This window comes from Aotus nancymaae, unplaced genomic scaffold (genome assembly GCF_030222135.1).
Source record: "Aotus nancymaae isolate 86718 unplaced genomic scaffold, 86718_ANA_hifiasm-v0.15.2.pri h1tg000057l, whole genome shotgun sequence".
Classification (NCBI taxonomy): Eukaryota; Metazoa; Chordata; class Mammalia; order Primates; family Aotidae; genus Aotus; species Aotus nancymaae.
In genome coordinates, this window is record NW_026988471.1 from 36,777,594 (window position 1) to 36,796,867 (window position 19,274).

At 38.8% G+C, this 19,274-nt stretch overlaps 1 protein-coding gene across 3 annotated transcripts in view; it reads left to right on the forward strand.

The window, feature by feature from the left end:
* The first annotated feature begins 281 nt into the window (after window positions 1-281).
* The window catches only part of LOC105733180 (regulator of microtubule dynamics protein 2), a 75,328-nt gene continuing 56,335 nt past the window's right edge, over window positions 282-19,274 (forward strand). Inside the window, exons 1-2 of one of the 3 annotated variants that reach the window (XM_012475480.3) lie at window positions 282-424; window positions 8,061-8,534. In XM_012475480.3, coding sequence (XP_012330903.2) covers window positions 8,083-8,534 — 452 coding nt within the window. In that variant the 5' untranslated portion in view covers window positions 282-424; window positions 8,061-8,082. Of the gene's footprint in view, window positions 425-4,585; window positions 5,032-8,060; window positions 8,535-19,274 lie in introns of those variants that run through there. The other 2 variants (XM_012475478.3, XM_012475479.3) reach the window with 2 other exon arrangements.

The following is a 19,274-nucleotide window of genomic DNA, read 5'->3' on the forward strand; positions in this document are numbered from 1 at the left end:
ACCACCCAAGCCCAACATGAAATATTTTATTCTAATTCTTATATGTAATTAAGCCTATTCAGTTATTTTGAATTTTTGTACACGTTAACAACATTTTGTCTGATGATGATGAACATTCACCTCTGTTTTTAATTAGCCCAATGAAACTGACCTTGGCTTGTGAAGTTGATGTATATACTGTCAAGAGTGTCCCTGAACATCATCTCCCAGGATGAAGAAAGAATGCAGAGGGAGGGGCAAAACCACTCTTTCCTCTGAATCTGTTAAGTTCCATCTTAGATTGTATCCAAGGCTGTGCTTTATTTACAAAGGCCATGGAAAATCAGTGAAGGAATGTGACTTAAAAAATCTTCCATAATTTCTAAAGAAACTTCATTCTTTTCTTGAACCGTCACAGAAAAACTGCTGAAAACCACTGAACAAGGTTAGTACATGCCTTTCTGAAAATGACTTTTTTCATGGGACAAAAACTTAATTTTTCTAATGAAAGAAAAACTTTCTAATAAGAATTTTATATCTTAATGAGGTACGTATATTTTTAATAAATTGATTCAGCATTGAACTGCTAAGTAGTATAACATATGTACTGTTGTTAATTTTTCTTTCATACATATGTTTCTAAAATGCCATTTTTAATTTGTTGAGTATAGAAATAGTAGGCCAACCATTTTATTGAATTTATTAAGTGATTAATAATTTGTTTCATTAATCATTTAGTGGAACAAATGAAAATATTTAATAAGTTTATCCTAATGCTTTTTTCAGAGAAAACATTTTTCCCTTAGAAAGTCCAAGTTAGTTTCTTTTCAGAAATTTTTTTTGTAATTTTCCTGTGTTCTAGAGAGCGCCTCATCTTTTTTAAACTACATCAGACATAGTATTATATTCCTCTTTTCCCCATATTCTATTCCTAGCCTAACCTGAATATCATAAAAACAAAGTAATTTTATACTCCGTAGATTAGAGATTGTGGTAAACTGCAGAAAACCCCCATGGGGTAAATGATCAGATTTGAGGATTCAGTTTCTCCTCTAACAGAAGCAGTGAAAGCTGAACCATAAATAACTGAAGTGGTGGATACAAACGATGTAATATCACATTGGAAGGGCTATGATGTAATTGTAAATGGTGCTATGAATAGACCACTCAAGTGTTCTATCAAAGGCAGGGTCTAGGGGTCCACTGGGTGGGGTTAAAGAGAAAAGGCTCTCAGATAAAGCTAGGTTTGATTAGTGTCTGTAAAACTGACTATGTGACCTGGGACAAGTTTCTCTACCTCTTGAAGCCTTGGTTTCCTCACCTGTATGTTACTTACTTCATTCAAATGTTGGGAAAATTGAATAAGATAATTCATAAAGAATGAAGCTTGAAAACTGTGTAGAAGACTTAATAAATGGTCTTGCTGCAGCTGTTGCTGCTGCTGTTTGCTTCTCCTCTACAAATGACTTGGGGAACTTAGAGCTTCAGTTACACCCGGCGGGCTTCTTCCTCCACCCCTGCTCTTTGCCTGCGCACTTCTCCCTCTCTCAAACTCCCTCTCTCAATGGTTAGGGTGTTCTTAATTTAAATTTTTGCCCCCAGCTTTTTGCAGTAAAATACTTCCTTAATCCCTTCCTTAAAATACTTCCTTAATACCAGCCTGGCAATGAAGAAGGTTGATTCTGCTGTTTTGAAGTGGGGGTTGGGGATTGCATAGTGGTAGTAATTATATCTGCAGCTCAGCCCTCAGTTTACAAATAAAGAAATTCAGGTTGTAAGTTTGATAAGATTTGGAAATACTTAACAACAGGGAACAAGAAAACTGAATAGTTAACTATATAGTATATTGGTATTGTTACAGGGTTAAAACTAACTTTGTCATTCAATTGCTTCCTGGAAATAAAACCACTCAGATAAAACCCCCCAAAAAAACAAAAAACTATTGACACACCCATATCACATTACTATAATGAAGGACCATACATTTTCTAATGCTTTTCCCTCAAATGTACATTATTTCAAATAATTTTTTTCAAATAGTTTTCTAATATAGAGGGTGGGCACCATGCCAGGTTCCCAAGATAGAAAGATAAATACTACCAGCCTTGAAGATGTTCACAGCATCACAAACACAGTCACTGGCAAGCAGTAATTATACATAGTGTACATGAGAGAGGTTTGCTGTAAGATAGCAGGGAGGGGTTTTGCATTCATTTAAATTCCTGATCCTTCCATAAGTTTTGATGGGGGATGGAAGAATACATCTTATGGGGAAGGAGAGTGTGTAGCTTCTCAAGGGAAAGAGGTTAAAGTAGATGAATTGGTTTTGGACACGCGGCAAACAGCAGGACACTTCAGGCACAAGGAGCAAGATAAAAAGGATACAGCTTGTGGATCAGTAGCTTAGCTAGAGCTGAAGCGTATAATGATGTCTGGTGGAAGTAGTGGAGAAAAGCTGGAAAAGTAGGTTGGGGCAAATCGTGAAGGGTCTGTACCTACTCCTCCCAAATGATTGTAATGCTGTACTGGTTGTGATGAATAACAGCAACTCAAGAGATTCTTAGTGTGTTCTGATTTTTCCTTCAGATATTCCTTTTAGACTGAACACTCCTAGCAGTGGTGAGGGGAATCATTTCTCCTTTTTTATATCACCCCTGCAACAGTACCTGGCAAAGTTAGTGTCTCTCTTTGATATTTAATTTTAGCTTTGCCAAGGTCAATGGTCATCACTGTCCCTGAATTTCTACTTTTCAGATAATTTTTACTGATCAAGGAATAGAAACAAAAGTATTGGAAAGGAGCAAGTGTGACATAAGAATACAGAGGGAGTCCAGCTATTTTGCTCTATGTCCGGAACTTGAAGATCAAGTCAGTATCAGCTGCCATGTTCCTCTTGGAATAGACTGGCAAGGCCTTGTTCATAGCCCATATGCCACATTTTTATTGAAAGCCTCTTCTGTGCTATGTGCTGGGGGTGCAGCAGTGAACAATTCTGTGGGCTCCTGGAAAAGCTTAAATTTTCTTTTAAATACTAAACAGCTCCTTTTAAGTATTAGCGAAGAGACAGTAAAGTTGCTTTGGTATCTAAATCTTTTTTAAAAAACTTTTTTTTTTTTGCATGATCGGTTTATATCATATTGTATTCTAGTTAAATAAAGCAACTACTAGTACTATATTGCAAGACTGCTGTAAAACATAGTAAGAGTGAAAGTGGGTTTGTAGAAGGTAATATTTTACAGTTTCAAATCTGAGAGGTTATGGATTAGTCTCCTCTTTTCTCAAATACAACTTAGTTTTTTGTTTGTTTGTTTTTTGAGACAGTCTCATTCTGTCTCAGGCTGGAGTGCAATGGTGCGATCTCACCTCACTGCAACCTTTGCCTTTGATGTTCAAGCGATTCTCAGGCTTCAGCTTCCCCAGTAGCTGGTATTACAGGCGTCCACCACCACGCCCGGCTAACTTTTTATATTTTTAGTAGAGATAGAGGTTTCGCCATGTTGGCCAATCTGGTCTCGAACTCCTGACCTCAGGTGATCCGCCTGTCTCGGCCTCCCAAAGTGCTGGGATTAAAGGCGTGAGCCACCGCGCTCGGCCCAATTTTTAAGAATGTATTTAACAGAATTGGTTTCATTACACAAACTAAATGTCAGGCATCTGAAAAGACAGAGGGTTTCATCTAAAGGCAACTCAGAATGGCTGGCAAAATTGCTCATTAAAAGAAAACGTGAGTTAACGTTAGGAAAACGGGGCTGCAGTTATCAGTTATTAGTGCAAGGCGTCTGCGTTTAACTCAGTCGTGCAGAGCAAAGTGCAAGGTTGTGCCTAGAAAGGGCACAGAAAAAGGGTTATCTAGGGGAGAGGGAGTGGGAACGAAGCGAGCTGGCGGGGGGCTGGGTGAGCTTGGGGAGTGGCAGCGATGCGAGAGGGAACGCACTGGGGTGAACCGGCTTCGAAGGGAGGCGACGGCCCCGAGCCACACGGTCCGGCGCGAGCCAGGCACCCAGCAGCGCGCAATTTTATTTTGGAAAATGTGAACCGGACGTCGGTCCCGGTGGAAATGAACCCACTGCGAGAAGGGGCGGGAGTGGCTGGCCGAGCGGCCGCGGGCTCCTCCCCCGGCGCCTCCGCTATCTGGGTCAGGACGCGACGGCCGCGGCACGGGACCTTAGGACCCGCGGGCTCCGGGGCTCCAGTCCGCCAGCCGCTGCCCGCCAGCAGGTCTTGGTCTCCGCTCTCCGACCGCCGACAGGCCGGCGCAGTGAACACAGGTGCGGGCGCAGTTTAGAACGGGGCGGCTCAGCCGGCGGGGGCCGGACGGGGCCGGGGACTTGCGGACGGAAGCGGAAGTAATTACGGTGGCGACGACTGCACTTCCGGGTTGGCGTGTCCCTGCGGAGCTTGAGCCCGCCAGTGAGTGCTTCTTTGCGTCCCCGGGGCTGGAGTAGCGGCCCGTAGTGGTTTTCCTGGCGCATCTCTCGCTGACTCCGCGCCACCTAAGCCTTAGCCCCGGAGGTCGCCGGTGTTTCCTCGCACCTTCTGCGGTTCGTGGGTAGCAGGCAGTTTGCTGCCTCGGTCTGGCTGGTTCCTGCAAACCTCAGTTTCAGCAGAGACACTTGCTGGGCTCTCGCCTCGGCTCTTTGGATCTTTCAGCCTTTCGCAAACGTTTTGTGTTTTGTTTGTGTGGGGTTTTTTGCTCTCAGACTTGGTCTGTACTAGTTTACACAAAAATGAAGGCCAGATTATCAGTTCTGCAACAAAGGCGAATAATCCAAACATCTGGGAGCCCTAAATTTAAAATAAATTATAAAATACAAAAAATCATGAAAGCCTGATGAAGTGAACTTGAGAATTCACTTCGAGAGTGCCAGGTTTTCCGGGACGCTGTAGGAAATCTGATCGCTAGTTCAAGGTCTCAGTTCAATTCCCTTAAGACACTTAAACCTTGGACTTTTTTGTAATGTCTCATTTTCCTTGCAGAATTTTTCTTAAATTCCCCGAGTTTATTAGAGTTATGCATTTTATATTTTTCTCCTCTAAGTGTCTGCTGATAAGGTAAATGAATATATATGCTAGATATGTGGTGAAAGCATAATTTTGTAAAACATAATTTCTACATCTAAAAATTTAAATAAAACTAGAACATGGAAATGAAATGTTTCTCCAGATATTTCTTCAGAAAACATTTCATTTTCATGTTCTAATTCTCTTCAGAGTCAACATTTTGATGTCATTTTAGAATATTTTATTCTCATCTCTTTTAATAACCTTTGATTAGTATGACACGTTAATTTTGGGTACCATATCTGTATTAAATTGCCATTTTCCATTGTTATTTAAGGTGCTAACCTTTCCATTGTTATTTAAGGTGCTAACCTTACAGATTGAAACGCAACAAATAATACTTTGCATCTGATTATTAGAGTTATAAAATCCATTTGGTAAAGTTTTTAATTACTATATTTTTGTACTACAAGTGTATGTTATTAACATAATTAGAAGCATGAAAGCTGAAAATGCTGGAGGCGGTGGCTCATGGCGCTATCCCAGCACTTTGAGAGGTGGAGGCAAAATTGCTTGGGCCCAGGAGTTCCAGACCAGCCTAGCAATACAGGGAGACCCACTCTCTACAAATAATTTAAAAATTAGCCAGGTGTGGTTGCCCACGCTTGTGGTCCCAGCTACTAGGGAGGCTGAGGCAGGAGGATGGCTTGAGCCCAAGAGGTCAATGCTACAATGAGCAGTGGTTGTACCACTGCACTCCAGCCTAGGTGACGGAGTGAGACTCTCTCTCAAAAAAAAGCTATGTAGATGACTTCCTACAACCTTTGAAATTATTCTGCAGGCAAGCAAGTATTCTGATGTATTTTGTACATTATTTTTAATGTGTCATTTTAAAAATTATCTGTTGAAGCACATTCGTTTTATACTGTTGTAAAAAACATAGCTTGATTTATCTTTAATTGTGTTTATTTAAAACATATCACCTCCATTAGTTCTATTTTTCTTCTAGTTAGTTTTCTTGGTTCTGAAATAATTTTTCAGCTCTGAACATCTCTGCTGAGTCAGCATTCTCCTTCACCTCCTTGTTGATGCTTTCCAAATCTTCCACATGTTGTGGGTGCATCCAAGAGTTAGGAACAGGATGTCAGAGGTGACAGTTTTCACTTCCTAGTTAGATGATCATTGGGTAAAAGACTTGACACCCGTGTGCCTTAGTTCACTTATCTGCAAGATAATAATAGGACCTGCATGAAGAGATTATTTGGAATTGGTGCAGTTTCTAAAGAAAGGGCCAAGCAAAATACAACTCTTTCCCGTCTGCTGAAACCTGGTCCTGTCTCAAGAATAAGATCTCCTTCCTAGATAGAGTTTTACTGCTTATTAAATGAAAATATTTTCCAACTAGACTATATTTCTTAATGTAGAAGGCCAAGGTATGAACAAAAGAAAGCAATCAGAATAGGAAGATTCCCTCTAATAGATCTCTAGATCAGCGTATGGACATCCTGCCTTAATAATTTGATTGACAAAAATCAAGATGATTGAACTTGATGTGTGATTATTAGCTGTAATGCAGTTGTAATTAATGGTCATATAGTGACTTTTCTTATATCATCTTTTTGCAATAAGCTTTCAGGATAATTTAGTTTCATGATACAATTTTTTGTAGAAATAGATTTACACATCTAGTAATAATAAGCTACAATTTCAGCTGAAGTTACAAATTGATCGGATTCTGCTGCTGGCATGTCTCCTGGATGAGCTGGGAGTGGGCCGTTGGTTAGACTTATAGTTCCCAGTTATACCAATTAAGTGGAAAAAAATTTTTTTAAGTTAATTCCAGACAAATTTCTCTGAGGTCAAGCAGGCCAGATTAAGTATTAAGGCTTTCTCTGAAACCTTTGGTTTAAAAGAAGGTATTCTTAAATCTCCTGGATATGATATTCACTACCTGAGGTAATTTCTAGATTTGTTTTAAATTCAGTTCTCATTGACACTTAGGCCTGTAGTGAACTGTAGAGCATCCAAATAGGATACTTTCTGTATTCCAGGCATATAATCTAGTGAAATAGGAATCACAAGAGAGATATTTTTCTTTTAAGCAGACTTTTCAGAAATAGATTATGGCTGCTTGTTCTCTCAGACCCTCTTCCACAGGGCATTTGAGAGTGTCGAATCCTAACCACTAGACCACTAGGGAAGCATTTGAAACATTTAGTTGGCCCTTTAGAGTGTAAGAAACAATGCTTGATTAGAATATGTGGAATCATAGGATATAAAGCAGAGGATGGTGAATTTCAGGTATATAACCTAATTCAGAATTTTCATCTTACTGCTATTTTTTCCCCAATTCTCACTCCCAGCTATTTACTTTTCTTCCTATCTCACTTAAGAGTGAAGCAATCAAAGAGAGCTTGCATAACTTCCCACCACCGTATCTACCGACCTACCTAAATTCTCTGCTCACATAATCTACCTTTTATTACTATGAATGAATGGTTTGTGTTCCCATCAAAGGTCAACCCCTGTACTTGTGCAACAGAGCCCATCTCCTTTGCCTCTCAAGTTTATTGCTATGCAGTTTTCTATACTTGTATTTCATCAATTTTTCTTTTCTTTTTATGGGATCTTTCTGCTGACAAACAAAAGTCTTATTTCTTGATCTTTTGGCACCGTTTTCCCATTTTATAATGGTGTAATTTCTCTTCTATTTGTTTTCTATTTGCCCATCTGTTCTTTTTTTCTCCTTTTCCTGCCTTCTTTTGGACCAAGTGAGTATCTTTAGTGTTCCATTTTTATCTCTATTATTGTCTTATTATATATTACCTTGGATTTTTGCTTTTTGGTGATTATTCTAGGGTTTATGGCTATGCATCTTTAACTTAATATGATAATGCTTCATTGTAATCTAAGACTCTTACAACAGTATACTTCCATTTGTCCCTTCCCATCCTTTGGGCTATTGTCCTACTTTTTATAAATCCTGTGATATAAACTTGGTTTACGTTGATTGAAAAAGCACCTATATTTTTGTCTCGGACAAAGACATAAATGACATTCATTTACATTTATGTTTTTAGTTTTAGAAACCAAAACCAAGAAATGCCTCATTCCATGAACAAAGAACTGATACTTGGCATCATGGTGGGAACTGCTGGAATCAGCTTGCTGCTCTTGTGGTACCACAAGGTCCGTAAACCTGGAATAGCAATGAATTTACCTAAATTTCTTTCTCTGGGTAATACATTTAATTCAGTAACTTTGCAAGATGAAATGTATAATGACCAAGGAACAACAGTAATCTTTCAAGAAAGGCAACTTCAGATAATGGAGAAGTTAAATGAATTACTGACAAATATGGAAGAACTCAAAGAGGAAATCAGATTTCTTAAAGAAGCTATTCCAAAGCTGGAGGAATATATACAAGATGAACTTGGAGGGAAAGTAACTGTTCATAAGATAAGCCCTCAGCACAGAGCAAGAAAAAGAAGGCTCCCCACAATTCAAAGTTCAGCAACAAGTAATAGTTCAGAGGAAGCAGAAAGCGAAGGAGGGTAAGTTTCTTTAAGATGTTTCCCGTGTTGAATTGATTATTGTCAATATTACTATTATTTAGGTATTTTCATTATGGATTCCAGTCATATATTCTGCCGCTCACATAAAATGAAAAGGAATGATACTTTGACTTAGATTATAATTAAAATAATATTCAGTAGTCAGTGTTTAAGCTAGTTTAGACGATATTGACAAAAAGAATATAAATAATTTACTAGTAGTAGGTGGTATTATATGAATATTGAAGAAGGCAGTAATTATTTGCCAAAGTATATAAACTATTGTTTTAATGTGGCCACTGTGTGACTCCTTATATGAGAATTCTCTAGACCACTGCTGTTCAAAAGAACTTTCTGCAGTGATGGAAATGGTCCAAGTCTGTGCTGCCCAAGATGATAGCCACTAGCCCCCTGTGGCTATAAAGCACTTGAAATGTGGCTGTTGCAACTGAGGAACTGAATTTTTCTTTTATTTTGTTGAAATTGTAATTTTATTTAATTGTAATTAATCTAAATTTAAATAGCCATTTGGGGCTAGTGGCTACTGAATTTTAGTGCAGGTCAAAAAAGATTTGAGAATATATAGGGGATTCTGTCTCATCTGTGCATGGGTTAGTCCATTGAATGTTAACACCAGGAACATCAATAAATATTCTGTTAGGGAAAAGCAAATAATGTGTGAATAAAGAAATGGTGCCTGACTAGTGTTTTTGAGGAATAAAATAGGCAGGTTAAAAAAAGGATCACTAGTGAATATGATACAGTCTGAAATTCTTGAGGGCAGGGATCTTGTGTTTTTATTGTTGTAGTCCTAACACCTTATTTCTGTGCCTAGCACAGAGTAGATGCCAGTAAAGATTTCTTGAATGAGTGATTTGCTAAATTACCTTGGAATTGGGAGAAGAGATCTGGAGGAAACAAAGGCTCTGGAGGGAGGTCCTAGGGATAAAAGCATAATTTCATAGATTAAAAAATGTCAATAGTTGATCAGGTCTTTGAGATCAGTGCTAGGACTGGAATTCTTTAGCATCTTTGTAAATGAACCAGAGTAATGACTATGAATAGTTTTCAAATAAGGCAGAGCCACAAATGATAGCTCTAGGAAGTTCTCCAAAATTTGTGTTCTTGAAGGTTGTTGGCTGGTTTTAAAATAGGTAAGGGAAATATTCAGAAGGAATCTAAAATAGTTCTAAATCATTTGAAACTGTAACTCAGAAAAGAGACCTAGTAGTCATTTATTATGGGTGTAGAAAACAGCAGCTTAGTACTCTAATGAGAAAAATTATAACATAGCATTTGGCATCATTGAGAGTTATTGAAGACGAACCAGATGGTTATCCTGCCTGTATGTAAATCTGTAATATTTCCTCATCACGTGCCTTGTGTGCAGTTTTGGCAATTGCATTTTAGAAAAGATCTAATGGAAATAGGGACTAACCAGAGAAGGTCCACTAGACTGAGAGGAAAAATGGCAGTTCTGCTAAAGGAGTGTAGACCAAAAGGGTGAATGATCTTCAATCTAAAAAGACACTGGTTAAGTTGAGCATAGGCTTATTCAAGAAATTCTGAAATTCTAGAAAAAGAGGCAAACTTTGATAAGTTTAGGATTCGTTTAGGAGAAATAAGAAGATAATTATGGGACTTAATGAATTTCAAGTAATAGTATAGGCACAAATTTTTTATGTGGTTCAAGAAGGATTTGTGAAATTTATGAATGACAGTAATGTACAGCTAGTTGGAAAAACTAGACATGTCAAACTTTAAGATTGATGTCAGGAGAGACATTCCCTCTTGCTTGATCCTGGGTGCCTTTGTTAGCAATAAAATACTAATGTGCATTTTTATATAAACAAGGCATATATGGTCTTTAGTTCTTAAAATTTACATACATGTCATTATATGGTACACATGTTTTGTAACTTGCTTTGCAATAAAATTTTTGTTCCATATGAAATTTAAAGCAGTTTTTTCTAATTCTGTGAAGAAAGTCAATGGTAGCTTGATGAGAATAGCATTGAATCTATAAATTGGGCAGTCTGACCATTTTCATGATATTAATTCTTCCTATCCATGAGCATGGAATGTTTTTCCATTTGTTTGTGTCCTCTCTTATTTCCTTGAGCAGTGGTTTGTAGTTCTCCTTCAGGAAGTCATTCATCCCTTATTAGTTGTAATCCTAGGTATTTTATTCTCTTATAGCAATTGTGAATGGGAGTTTGCTCATGATTTGGCTCTCTGTCCATTATTGTTGTATAGGAATGCTTGTGATTTTTGCACATTGATTGGGTACCCTGAGATTTTGCTGAAGTTGCTTATCAGCTTAAGGAGTTTTTGGCCTGAGACAATGGGGTCTTCTAAATATACAATCATGTCATCTACAAACAGAGACAATTTGATTTCCTCTCTTCCTATCTGAATACCCTTTATTTCTTTCTCTTGCCTGATTGCCCTGGCCAGAACTTCCAATACTAAGTTGAATAGGAGTGGTGAGAGAAGGAATCCTTGTTTTGTGCTGATTTTCAAAGGGAATGCTTCCAGCTTTTGCCCATTCAGTATGATATTAGCTGTGGGTTTGTCATAAATCGCTCTTATTATTTTGAGATATGTTCCATCAATAGCTAGTTTATTGAGTGTTTTTAGCATGAAGGGGTGTTGAATTTTATCAAAGGCCTTTTCTGCATGTATTGAGATAATCGTGGTTTTTGTCGTTGGTTCTGTTTATGTGATGGATCATGTTTATTGATTTGTGTATGTTAAACCAGCCTTGCATCCCTGGAATGAAGCTGATTTGATCTTGGTGGATAAGCTTTTTAATGTGCTGCTGGATTTAGTTTGCCAGTATGTTATTGAGGATTTTTGCATTGATGTTCATCAGGGATATTGGCCTGAAATTTTCTTATTTTGCTGTGTTTCTGCCAGGTTTTGGTATCAGAATGATGCTGGCCTCATAAAATGAGTTAGGGAGGAGTCCCTCTTTTTCTATTGTTTGGAATAGTTTCAGAAGGAATGATACCAGCTCCTCTTTGTACTTCTAGTAGAATTCAGCTGTGAATCTGTCTGGACCTGGGCTTTTTTTGGTTGGTAGGCTATTAATGACTGTCTCAATTTCAGACCTTGTTATTGGTCTATTCAGGGATTTGACTTCTTCCTGATTTAGTCTTGAGAGAGTGTATGTGTCCTGAAATTCATCCATTTCTTCTAGATTTTCTAGTTTATTTGCATAGAGGTGTTTATAGTATTCTCTGATGGTAGTTTTTATTTCTGTGGCATAAGTGGTGATCTCCTCTTTATTATTTTTCATCGTGTCTATTTGATTCTTCTCTTTTCTTCTTTATTAGTCTGGCTAGTGGTCTATTTTGTTAATCTTTTCAAAAAACCAGCTCCTGAATGGTTTTTCATGTCTCTATCTCCTTCAGTTCTGCTCTGATCTTAGTTATTTCTTGTCTTCTGCTAGCTTTTGAATGTGTTTGCTAGTTCTTTTAATTGTGATGTTAGATCTTTCTTGCTTTCTCCTGTGGGCATTTAGTGCTATAAATTTGCCCCTAAACACTGCTTTAGCTGTGTCCCAGAGACTCTGGGCACTGTGTCTTTGTTCTCATTGGTTTCAAAAAGCATCTTTATTTCTGCCTTAATTTCATTATTTACCCAGTAGTCATTCAGGAGCAGGTTGTTCAGTTTCCATGTAGTTGTGCAGTGAGTTTTGAGTGAGTTTCTTAAGTACTGGTTCTAATTTGATTGCACTGTGGTCTGAGAGACTGTTGTTATGATTCTGTTCTTTTGCATTTGCTGAGGAGTGCTTTACTTCCAATTATGTGGTTGATTTTTTTACCACTATGTAATGCCCTTCTTTGTCTTTTTTTATCTTTGTTGGTTTCAAGTCTGTTTTATCAGTGACTAGGATTGCCATCCCAGTTTGTTGTTGTTGTTGTTGTTGTTTTCTTTCCATTTGCTTGATAAATATTCCTCCATCCCTTTATTTTGAGCCTATATGTGCATGTGAGATGGGTCTCCTGAATATAACACATCAATGGGTCTTGACTCGTTATCCAATATGCCAGTCTGTGCCTTTTAATTGGAACATTTAACCCATTTACATTTAAGGTTAATATTGCTGTGTGTGAATTTGATCCTTTCATTATGATGCTAGCTGGTTATTTTGCCCATTAGTTGATGCAGTTACTTCATAGAGTCAATGGTCTTTATATTTTGGTTTGTTTGTGCAGTGGCTGGTACTGGTTTTTCCTTTCCGTATTTAGTGCTTACTTCAGGAGTTCTTGTAAGGCATTCCTGGTGGTGACAAAATCCCCTCAGCATTTGCTTTTCTGCAAAGGATTTTATTTCTCCTTCGCTTATGAAGCTTAGTTTGGCTGGATATGAAATTCTGGATTGAAAATTCTTTTCTTTAAGAATGTTAAATGTTGGCCCCCACTCTCTTCTGGCTTGCAGTTTCTGCAGATCTGCTGTTAGTCTGATGGGCTTCCCTTTGTGTGTAATCTGTCCTTTCTCTCTTGCTGCCCTTAACATTTTTTCCTTCTTTTCAACCTTGATGAATCTCACAATTGTGTCTTGGGGTTGCTCTTCTTGAGAAGTATCTTTGTGATGTTCTCTGTATTTCCTGAACATTGGCCTGTCTTGCTATGTTGGAGTTTTCCTGGATAATCTTGTGAAGTGTGTTTTCCAACTTGGTTCCATTCTCCCCGTCACGTTCAGGTACACCAATCAAACGTAGGTTTGGTCTTTTTACATAATCTTATGTTTCTTGGAGGCTTTGTTCATTCCTTTTAATTCTTCTTTCTCTAATCTTGTCTTCACGCTTTATTTTATTAAGTTGATCTTCAATCTCTGATACCATTTCTTCTGCTTGATTGATTTGGCTATTGATACTTGTATATGCTTCATGAAGTTCTCTTGCTGTGTTTTTCAGCTCCATCAGATCATTTATGTTCTTCTCTAAACTGATTATTCTAGTTAGCAATTCCTCTAACCTTTTATCAAGGTTCTTAGCTCCTTGCATTGGGTTAAAACATGCTTCTTTAGCTTGGGAGTTTGATATTACTCACCTTCTGAAGCCTACTTCTGTCAGTTCGTCAAACTCATTCTCCGTCTAGTTTTGTTCCCTTGATGGTGAGGAATTGTGATCCTTTGGAGAGAAGAGTCATTCTGGTTTTTGGAATTTTCAGCCTTTTTGCACTGGTTTTTACTCATCTTTGTGGATTTATTTACCTTTAGTCTTTGCTGTTGTTGACCTTCAGATGGAGTTTTTTGGTGGTCATCCTTTTTGTTGATGTTGATGCTATTGCTTTCTGTTTGTTATTTTCCTTCTAACAGTCTGGGCCCTCTTCTTCAGGTCTGCTGGAGTTTGCTGGGGTTCCACTCCAGACCCTATTTGCCTGGATATCACTAGTGGAGGCTGCAGAACAGCAAAGATTGCTTCCTGCTCCTTCCTCTAGAAGCCTCTTCCCAGAGGAGCACTCTCCAGATACCAGCCGGTACTCTCCTGTATGAGGTGTCTGTCAACCCCTGCTGGGAGGTGTCTCCCTGTCAGGAGGTATGGGGATCAGGGACCCACTTGAGGAGACAGTCTGTCCCTTAGCAGAGCTCGAATGCTGTGCTGGGAGATCTGCTGCTCTCTTCAGAGCCACAGGCAAAATGTTTAAGTCTGCTGAAGCTGTGCCCATAGCTCCCCCTTCCCCCTCATGTTCTGTTCCGGCAAATTGGAATTTTATCTATAAGCCCCTGACTGGGGCTGCTGTCTTTGTTTCAGAGATGCTGTCCCCAGAGAATAGGAATCTGGAGAGGTAGTCTGGCTACAGTGGCTTTATGGCCCTTTGGTGGGCTCCACCCAGTTCAAACTTCCAATTGGCTTTGTTTACATTGTGAGGGAAAAACTGCCTACTCAAGCCTCAGTAATGGCAGACCCCCTCCTCCCACCAAGCTCAAGTGTTCCAGATCAACTTCGGACTGCTCTGCTGCCAGCCTGGGAATCCTCATGTTTTTGCTCTTATTGAACACCTTCCTTCATAATTTCTTAGGAATATGTGGAAGAATTTCTTGGAAGTATACATTTGAAGTGCTGAGTTATAGACTATATTGTTACTATATATTGCTAAATTATTCCTTAAAGTGTACCAAGTTACCATCCTATGAGCAGTGTATGAGAATTCTTATCTTCCCATACAAATTCTTATATTGTCAGACTTTTTAATTTTAGCCATCCTGATGGAGACGAAATGGTAACTAATTATTTTTCAATTTCCCTGAACACTAGTGAGATTGAACTTTTCATCATTCATTTGCCATTTAGATTTCTTCTATGAATTTCTTTTTAAAAAAGAAAAGTTGACATTAACAAATGAAGTCCCCTTATTCATTCAATGTGAGTGTCTTCTCTGTGGTAGGCACTGTCTGAACTCTGGGGGATCTAGCAGGAAACAAAGCAAAGTCTTGCAAGTAAAACAGATTAAAAAAAAAACTAGCAGGATGTTAAAGAGTGATGCTCTTGGTCTTTTAACTAGTTAAAACTAGAACCCTAAGGGCCAAGAACAAAGCAATAAGTGCCAAGCACCTTTCTATCCTGCAGCCAGATGCTAGACCTTCCTGAGCAGGACTTGCTAAGAGATTGAAGCCACTGCCAGCATGAGCAGCCATCCACATGCTACCGATGAAGGAACTGCTAAAGGCTGAGAAGCATTTCTCCCTGGAAAGTTGTTCACGTTCTGGGCATCCCACTGGTATGATTATGAAGCTGGATGCTGTGGGAACAGATGCCATTGCACAACCACAAGGTATAGCATGGGAAAAGAGAAGAGAGTGGAGTATATAGCTTTCTGGAACCAGTAATGAAGGAATGGACAGAGGTGAATGAGCCTGCAAAAGAAGAGAGATGACAGGTCAATGAAGTGAGCAGTGAACCAGCGGACAAAGGTGTCACAGAAACCAAGAGAGGACAAGAATTCCAGAATAGTGGTAAAAGCCACAAGTTTTAGAATCATTCTGACCCAAGCATGAATCCTGATTCAGCCTTTAGCTGTGTAACTTCTCCAAACCTCAATTTATTTATCTTAAAATGTGGTTGATAATGCATGTCTCATGTTTTTTTAGATGATAATGAAAGTTAAGATAATCAAGTTGCTTTGCACTGTCTAAAATAAATTCCTTTTTTTTTTTTTTTTTGAGACGGAGTTTCGCTCTCGTTACCCAGGCTGGAGTGCAATGGCGCGATCTCGGCTCACCGCAACCTCCGCCTCCTGGGTTCAGGCAATTCTCCTGCCTCAGCTTCCTGAGTAGTTGGGATTACAGGCACGCGACACCATGCCCAGCTAATTTTTTTTTTGTATTAGTAGAGACGGGGTTTCACAATGTTGACCAGGATGGTCTCGATCTCTTGACCTCGTGATCCACCCGCCTCGGCCTCCCAAAGTGCTGGGATTACAGGCTTGAGCCACCGCGCCCGGCCTAATAAATTCTTTTAAATAATGAATTACTTTATAAATTAGAAGGAAATGGTCAGATGTATTAAATGTACTGGAATAGGAGTTGGCAAACTTCTTCTGTCAGAATTTTAAGCTGTATATTTCATAAATCATTCATTGTGCTCCATTCTATTATATATACACTTTTCATGTTAAACTGCAATTAAACTCTCTCCCTATTCTTCTAAATTAACTTTCCGAAGTTGGAGTCTAGTCTTTTCCCCCTTAGGGTATGCATTAATTGAGGCTTTCTTTTCACTGTGACTTTATAATGTCTAGTATGCAATATTTCTACTCCCCACATCTGCACATTCACCTTGCCCTTCCCCCTACCACCTAAGAAAAAGAGATGGTCATGCTAACAGGTGAAGTATGTAAGGTGTCTGCATATTTTGTGCAGCTTCAGAGTTAGATTGAAATCACCAGGCACAGACTTAGTCTTGTCATTTTGTTTACGCATAGGGGAAAACAATTCCGTTTATTAAATGTTTTGTGTAACTACACCCAAGTTTTGCCATGCTGAAAACTTGGACCTTTTCTGTGTAGTGATTTTTTAATTTTAGTTTTCATAACCTGGAACTGAAACTGTTGTTTTTGCATGATATATGTAGTGTCTTATAACTGGAGTTTGCTTTGTTTTATAGTATCTGTACTCCTTGGATTTTTCAAGGGTTATTTTGTAAACAGATGACGAACTTCTCATTGAAAACACAATTTTAAAAAGCCAATCTCAAAAAAAAAAAGAATTTTAGACTCTGAGGACCATACGATCTCTATCTCAAATATTTAACTCTGCCATTGTAGTGTGAAAGCAGCCATAGGCAATATGGGTATGGCTGCATTCCAATAAAAATTTATTTACAAAAACAAGTAGCTGGTAGATTGGGCCCCAGGGTATAGTTTGCCAACCCCTGAACTAGAAAAATACGTATAACAGTAGCCTTTCACTTCTAATGTATTTGGTCAGGTAAAATAGGGACTGAACTGTGTTTGCCAGATTTGAGACTTAGGAGGTCATTTATTGAGAAACCTTTCAGGATCAGTTGCTGGGTGATTATAAGTACAGAAACCTGATCTAGGCCTGGACAAATAAAAGAGAGGTAAAGATGTGGACACCAGAAGGGCAGACGCTTATTTCAAGGAACTTGACTTTAGATGGAAGGAGGATGTATAATTAAGAAGGGGTATCAGTTTCAGAGAACGTATGTTTTATGTTTTATTTTTTGTGTTTGTTTTCACCTGAGAGATACTTGAGCATATTTATGGGCTACAGGGAAGAAGCCAATACAGAGGGCAAGAGTAAAAATGCAGGAAAGGGGCCTTTTTAAAAAATATCAGAAACAAAGCAAAGGAAATAAACTATGAAACAAGGTGGTGTCACCTGACCCTTTTAGCAGCAGTACACCTCAGGTATTGGGGTAACATGTCGAAGAAAGAATAGTATCACTTGCAGACTCTAGAGAAACTGTATTAAGCTCAAGATAGTATCTGGTAACATGGAAACTGACAATATAAAGTAGCATTGCTGCCCCCTAGTAAAGGAGTAAGTATTAGCTTGGAAGAGGGTAAGCTCTTCTCTACATTTTGTTATCTTCCTCATCAGTGTCCCTGTTAGCATTAAATCTATAAATATAATAACCAATAGATTTTTATTGGAGGGCATTCAGTCCTAGTATTACTCACTGTCTTTTCTAGACTCCAGCTTAGATAGGCAGCTGCTGTGAGGTACCTCAGAAGACGCTTCTGTCTTGATTCGGGATTGTCGTGACCCATATGTTCAGGAACAGAGCTACTCAAACAGTGGTCTGTGGACCAGCAACATCAGCATCCCATCTAGCCTGTGAGAGTGTGGGAAATGCACATTCTCAGGACATATCCCAGACATAGTGAATCAGGATGTCTGGGAGTAGTGCTCAGGAATCTGCATTTTAACAAGCTCTGTTGGATGACTTTTACACTCCCTAACGTTTGAGAAGCTTTGTTCTAGAAGAGTTTCTAACATCCACCTGAGCGATCGTGATGAAATTGTGGGTTTAATGAGTGGCGATTATGGTTACAGATAAACAAAAGTTTCATTGGGTATAGTGAGTATAATGATGGACTCTTGACCTTGGTGAGAATAGAGTAGCTGTAGTAGAAAAGGAGGATGGTTGGGTGGCCACAGGGCATGATAAAAGAGAATTGGGAATGAATTGATGGAAGAACATGTTTTAGATGCTTGTTATTATAAGGGGTTACTATTTGCTTTTGGGCTAAGTCTAATTTTGGTTCTCTTAAAAATAAGCCAAAAGGATGCAGTTTGAGGACAGTTAGAGAGATAAGTTCTTCGTCTAGAACAATATTAAACAGCTTCTAGATATTACCTGTACTGGTATGAGATTTATTTTCTGATGTCTGAGCAGATCTGGATCTTCTTCCTCATCCCCCAAATACACACACACCCAAACCCCTTCTTTTATGTCTGGATAATCGTAGATTTGCTTGAATAGAGTCAGGGGAGTGATCTGACCTCTTTATTACCTCCACTGAGTAGCAATGATTGACAGTTTTTAGATCTAGTCATAAATAATTATTTCCTTTGGGTAGTTCAGTAAGCAGATGCTTCTTTTAGAGGACATTGGTGGCAGTGTTAAACAACAAGCTGGCCCAATTTTGCAAAGAAAAATTTCTTATAGGAACTTTATAAGCATTACATATTCTGTTCTTGCAAAGTGCAAAAGAGATCCTTTTGGAAAATGATAATCAGATCTTAGTGTGGCTTAGGAACAAAAGACAGTAATCTCACAAGAGAGGGAAAATGTAATAGATTGTTACAGAGACAAACAGTCCTTCTTGGGCTTCTTGTGCTCCCAGACATCTTGTTACATGAGCCAAGCATATAAGGCCCTGATCACTCTTTATGTGGGCCATTTTCAGGGTTGTGGTGAGCAACCTTGAAGAATGAGTTACTGTTTCCCTTCAGGACCGAGACCAGGTTTAGCAGATTTGCTTACTGCTTGCTGTAGAAGTGGTAGACCATCTAAGCTCAGTGTTCTTTTCTGTAACACAATCCACTGTGAATGCAAGTCTTCTTGAATCCTCTGCATTGCCCCTGTGGCAATATGTGACAAAACAGAACCAATGTAAATGTCCTCATGATCATGCTGCTTTGCTGTGTCATAAGTAACATAAGTCTTCTGTCTTCTGTCTCTAACCCAGTAATGTCATGTCTTCTGCCAACATCCATGACCCAGTAAGAAATTAATTTATTAGCTTGCATATAGAGTAA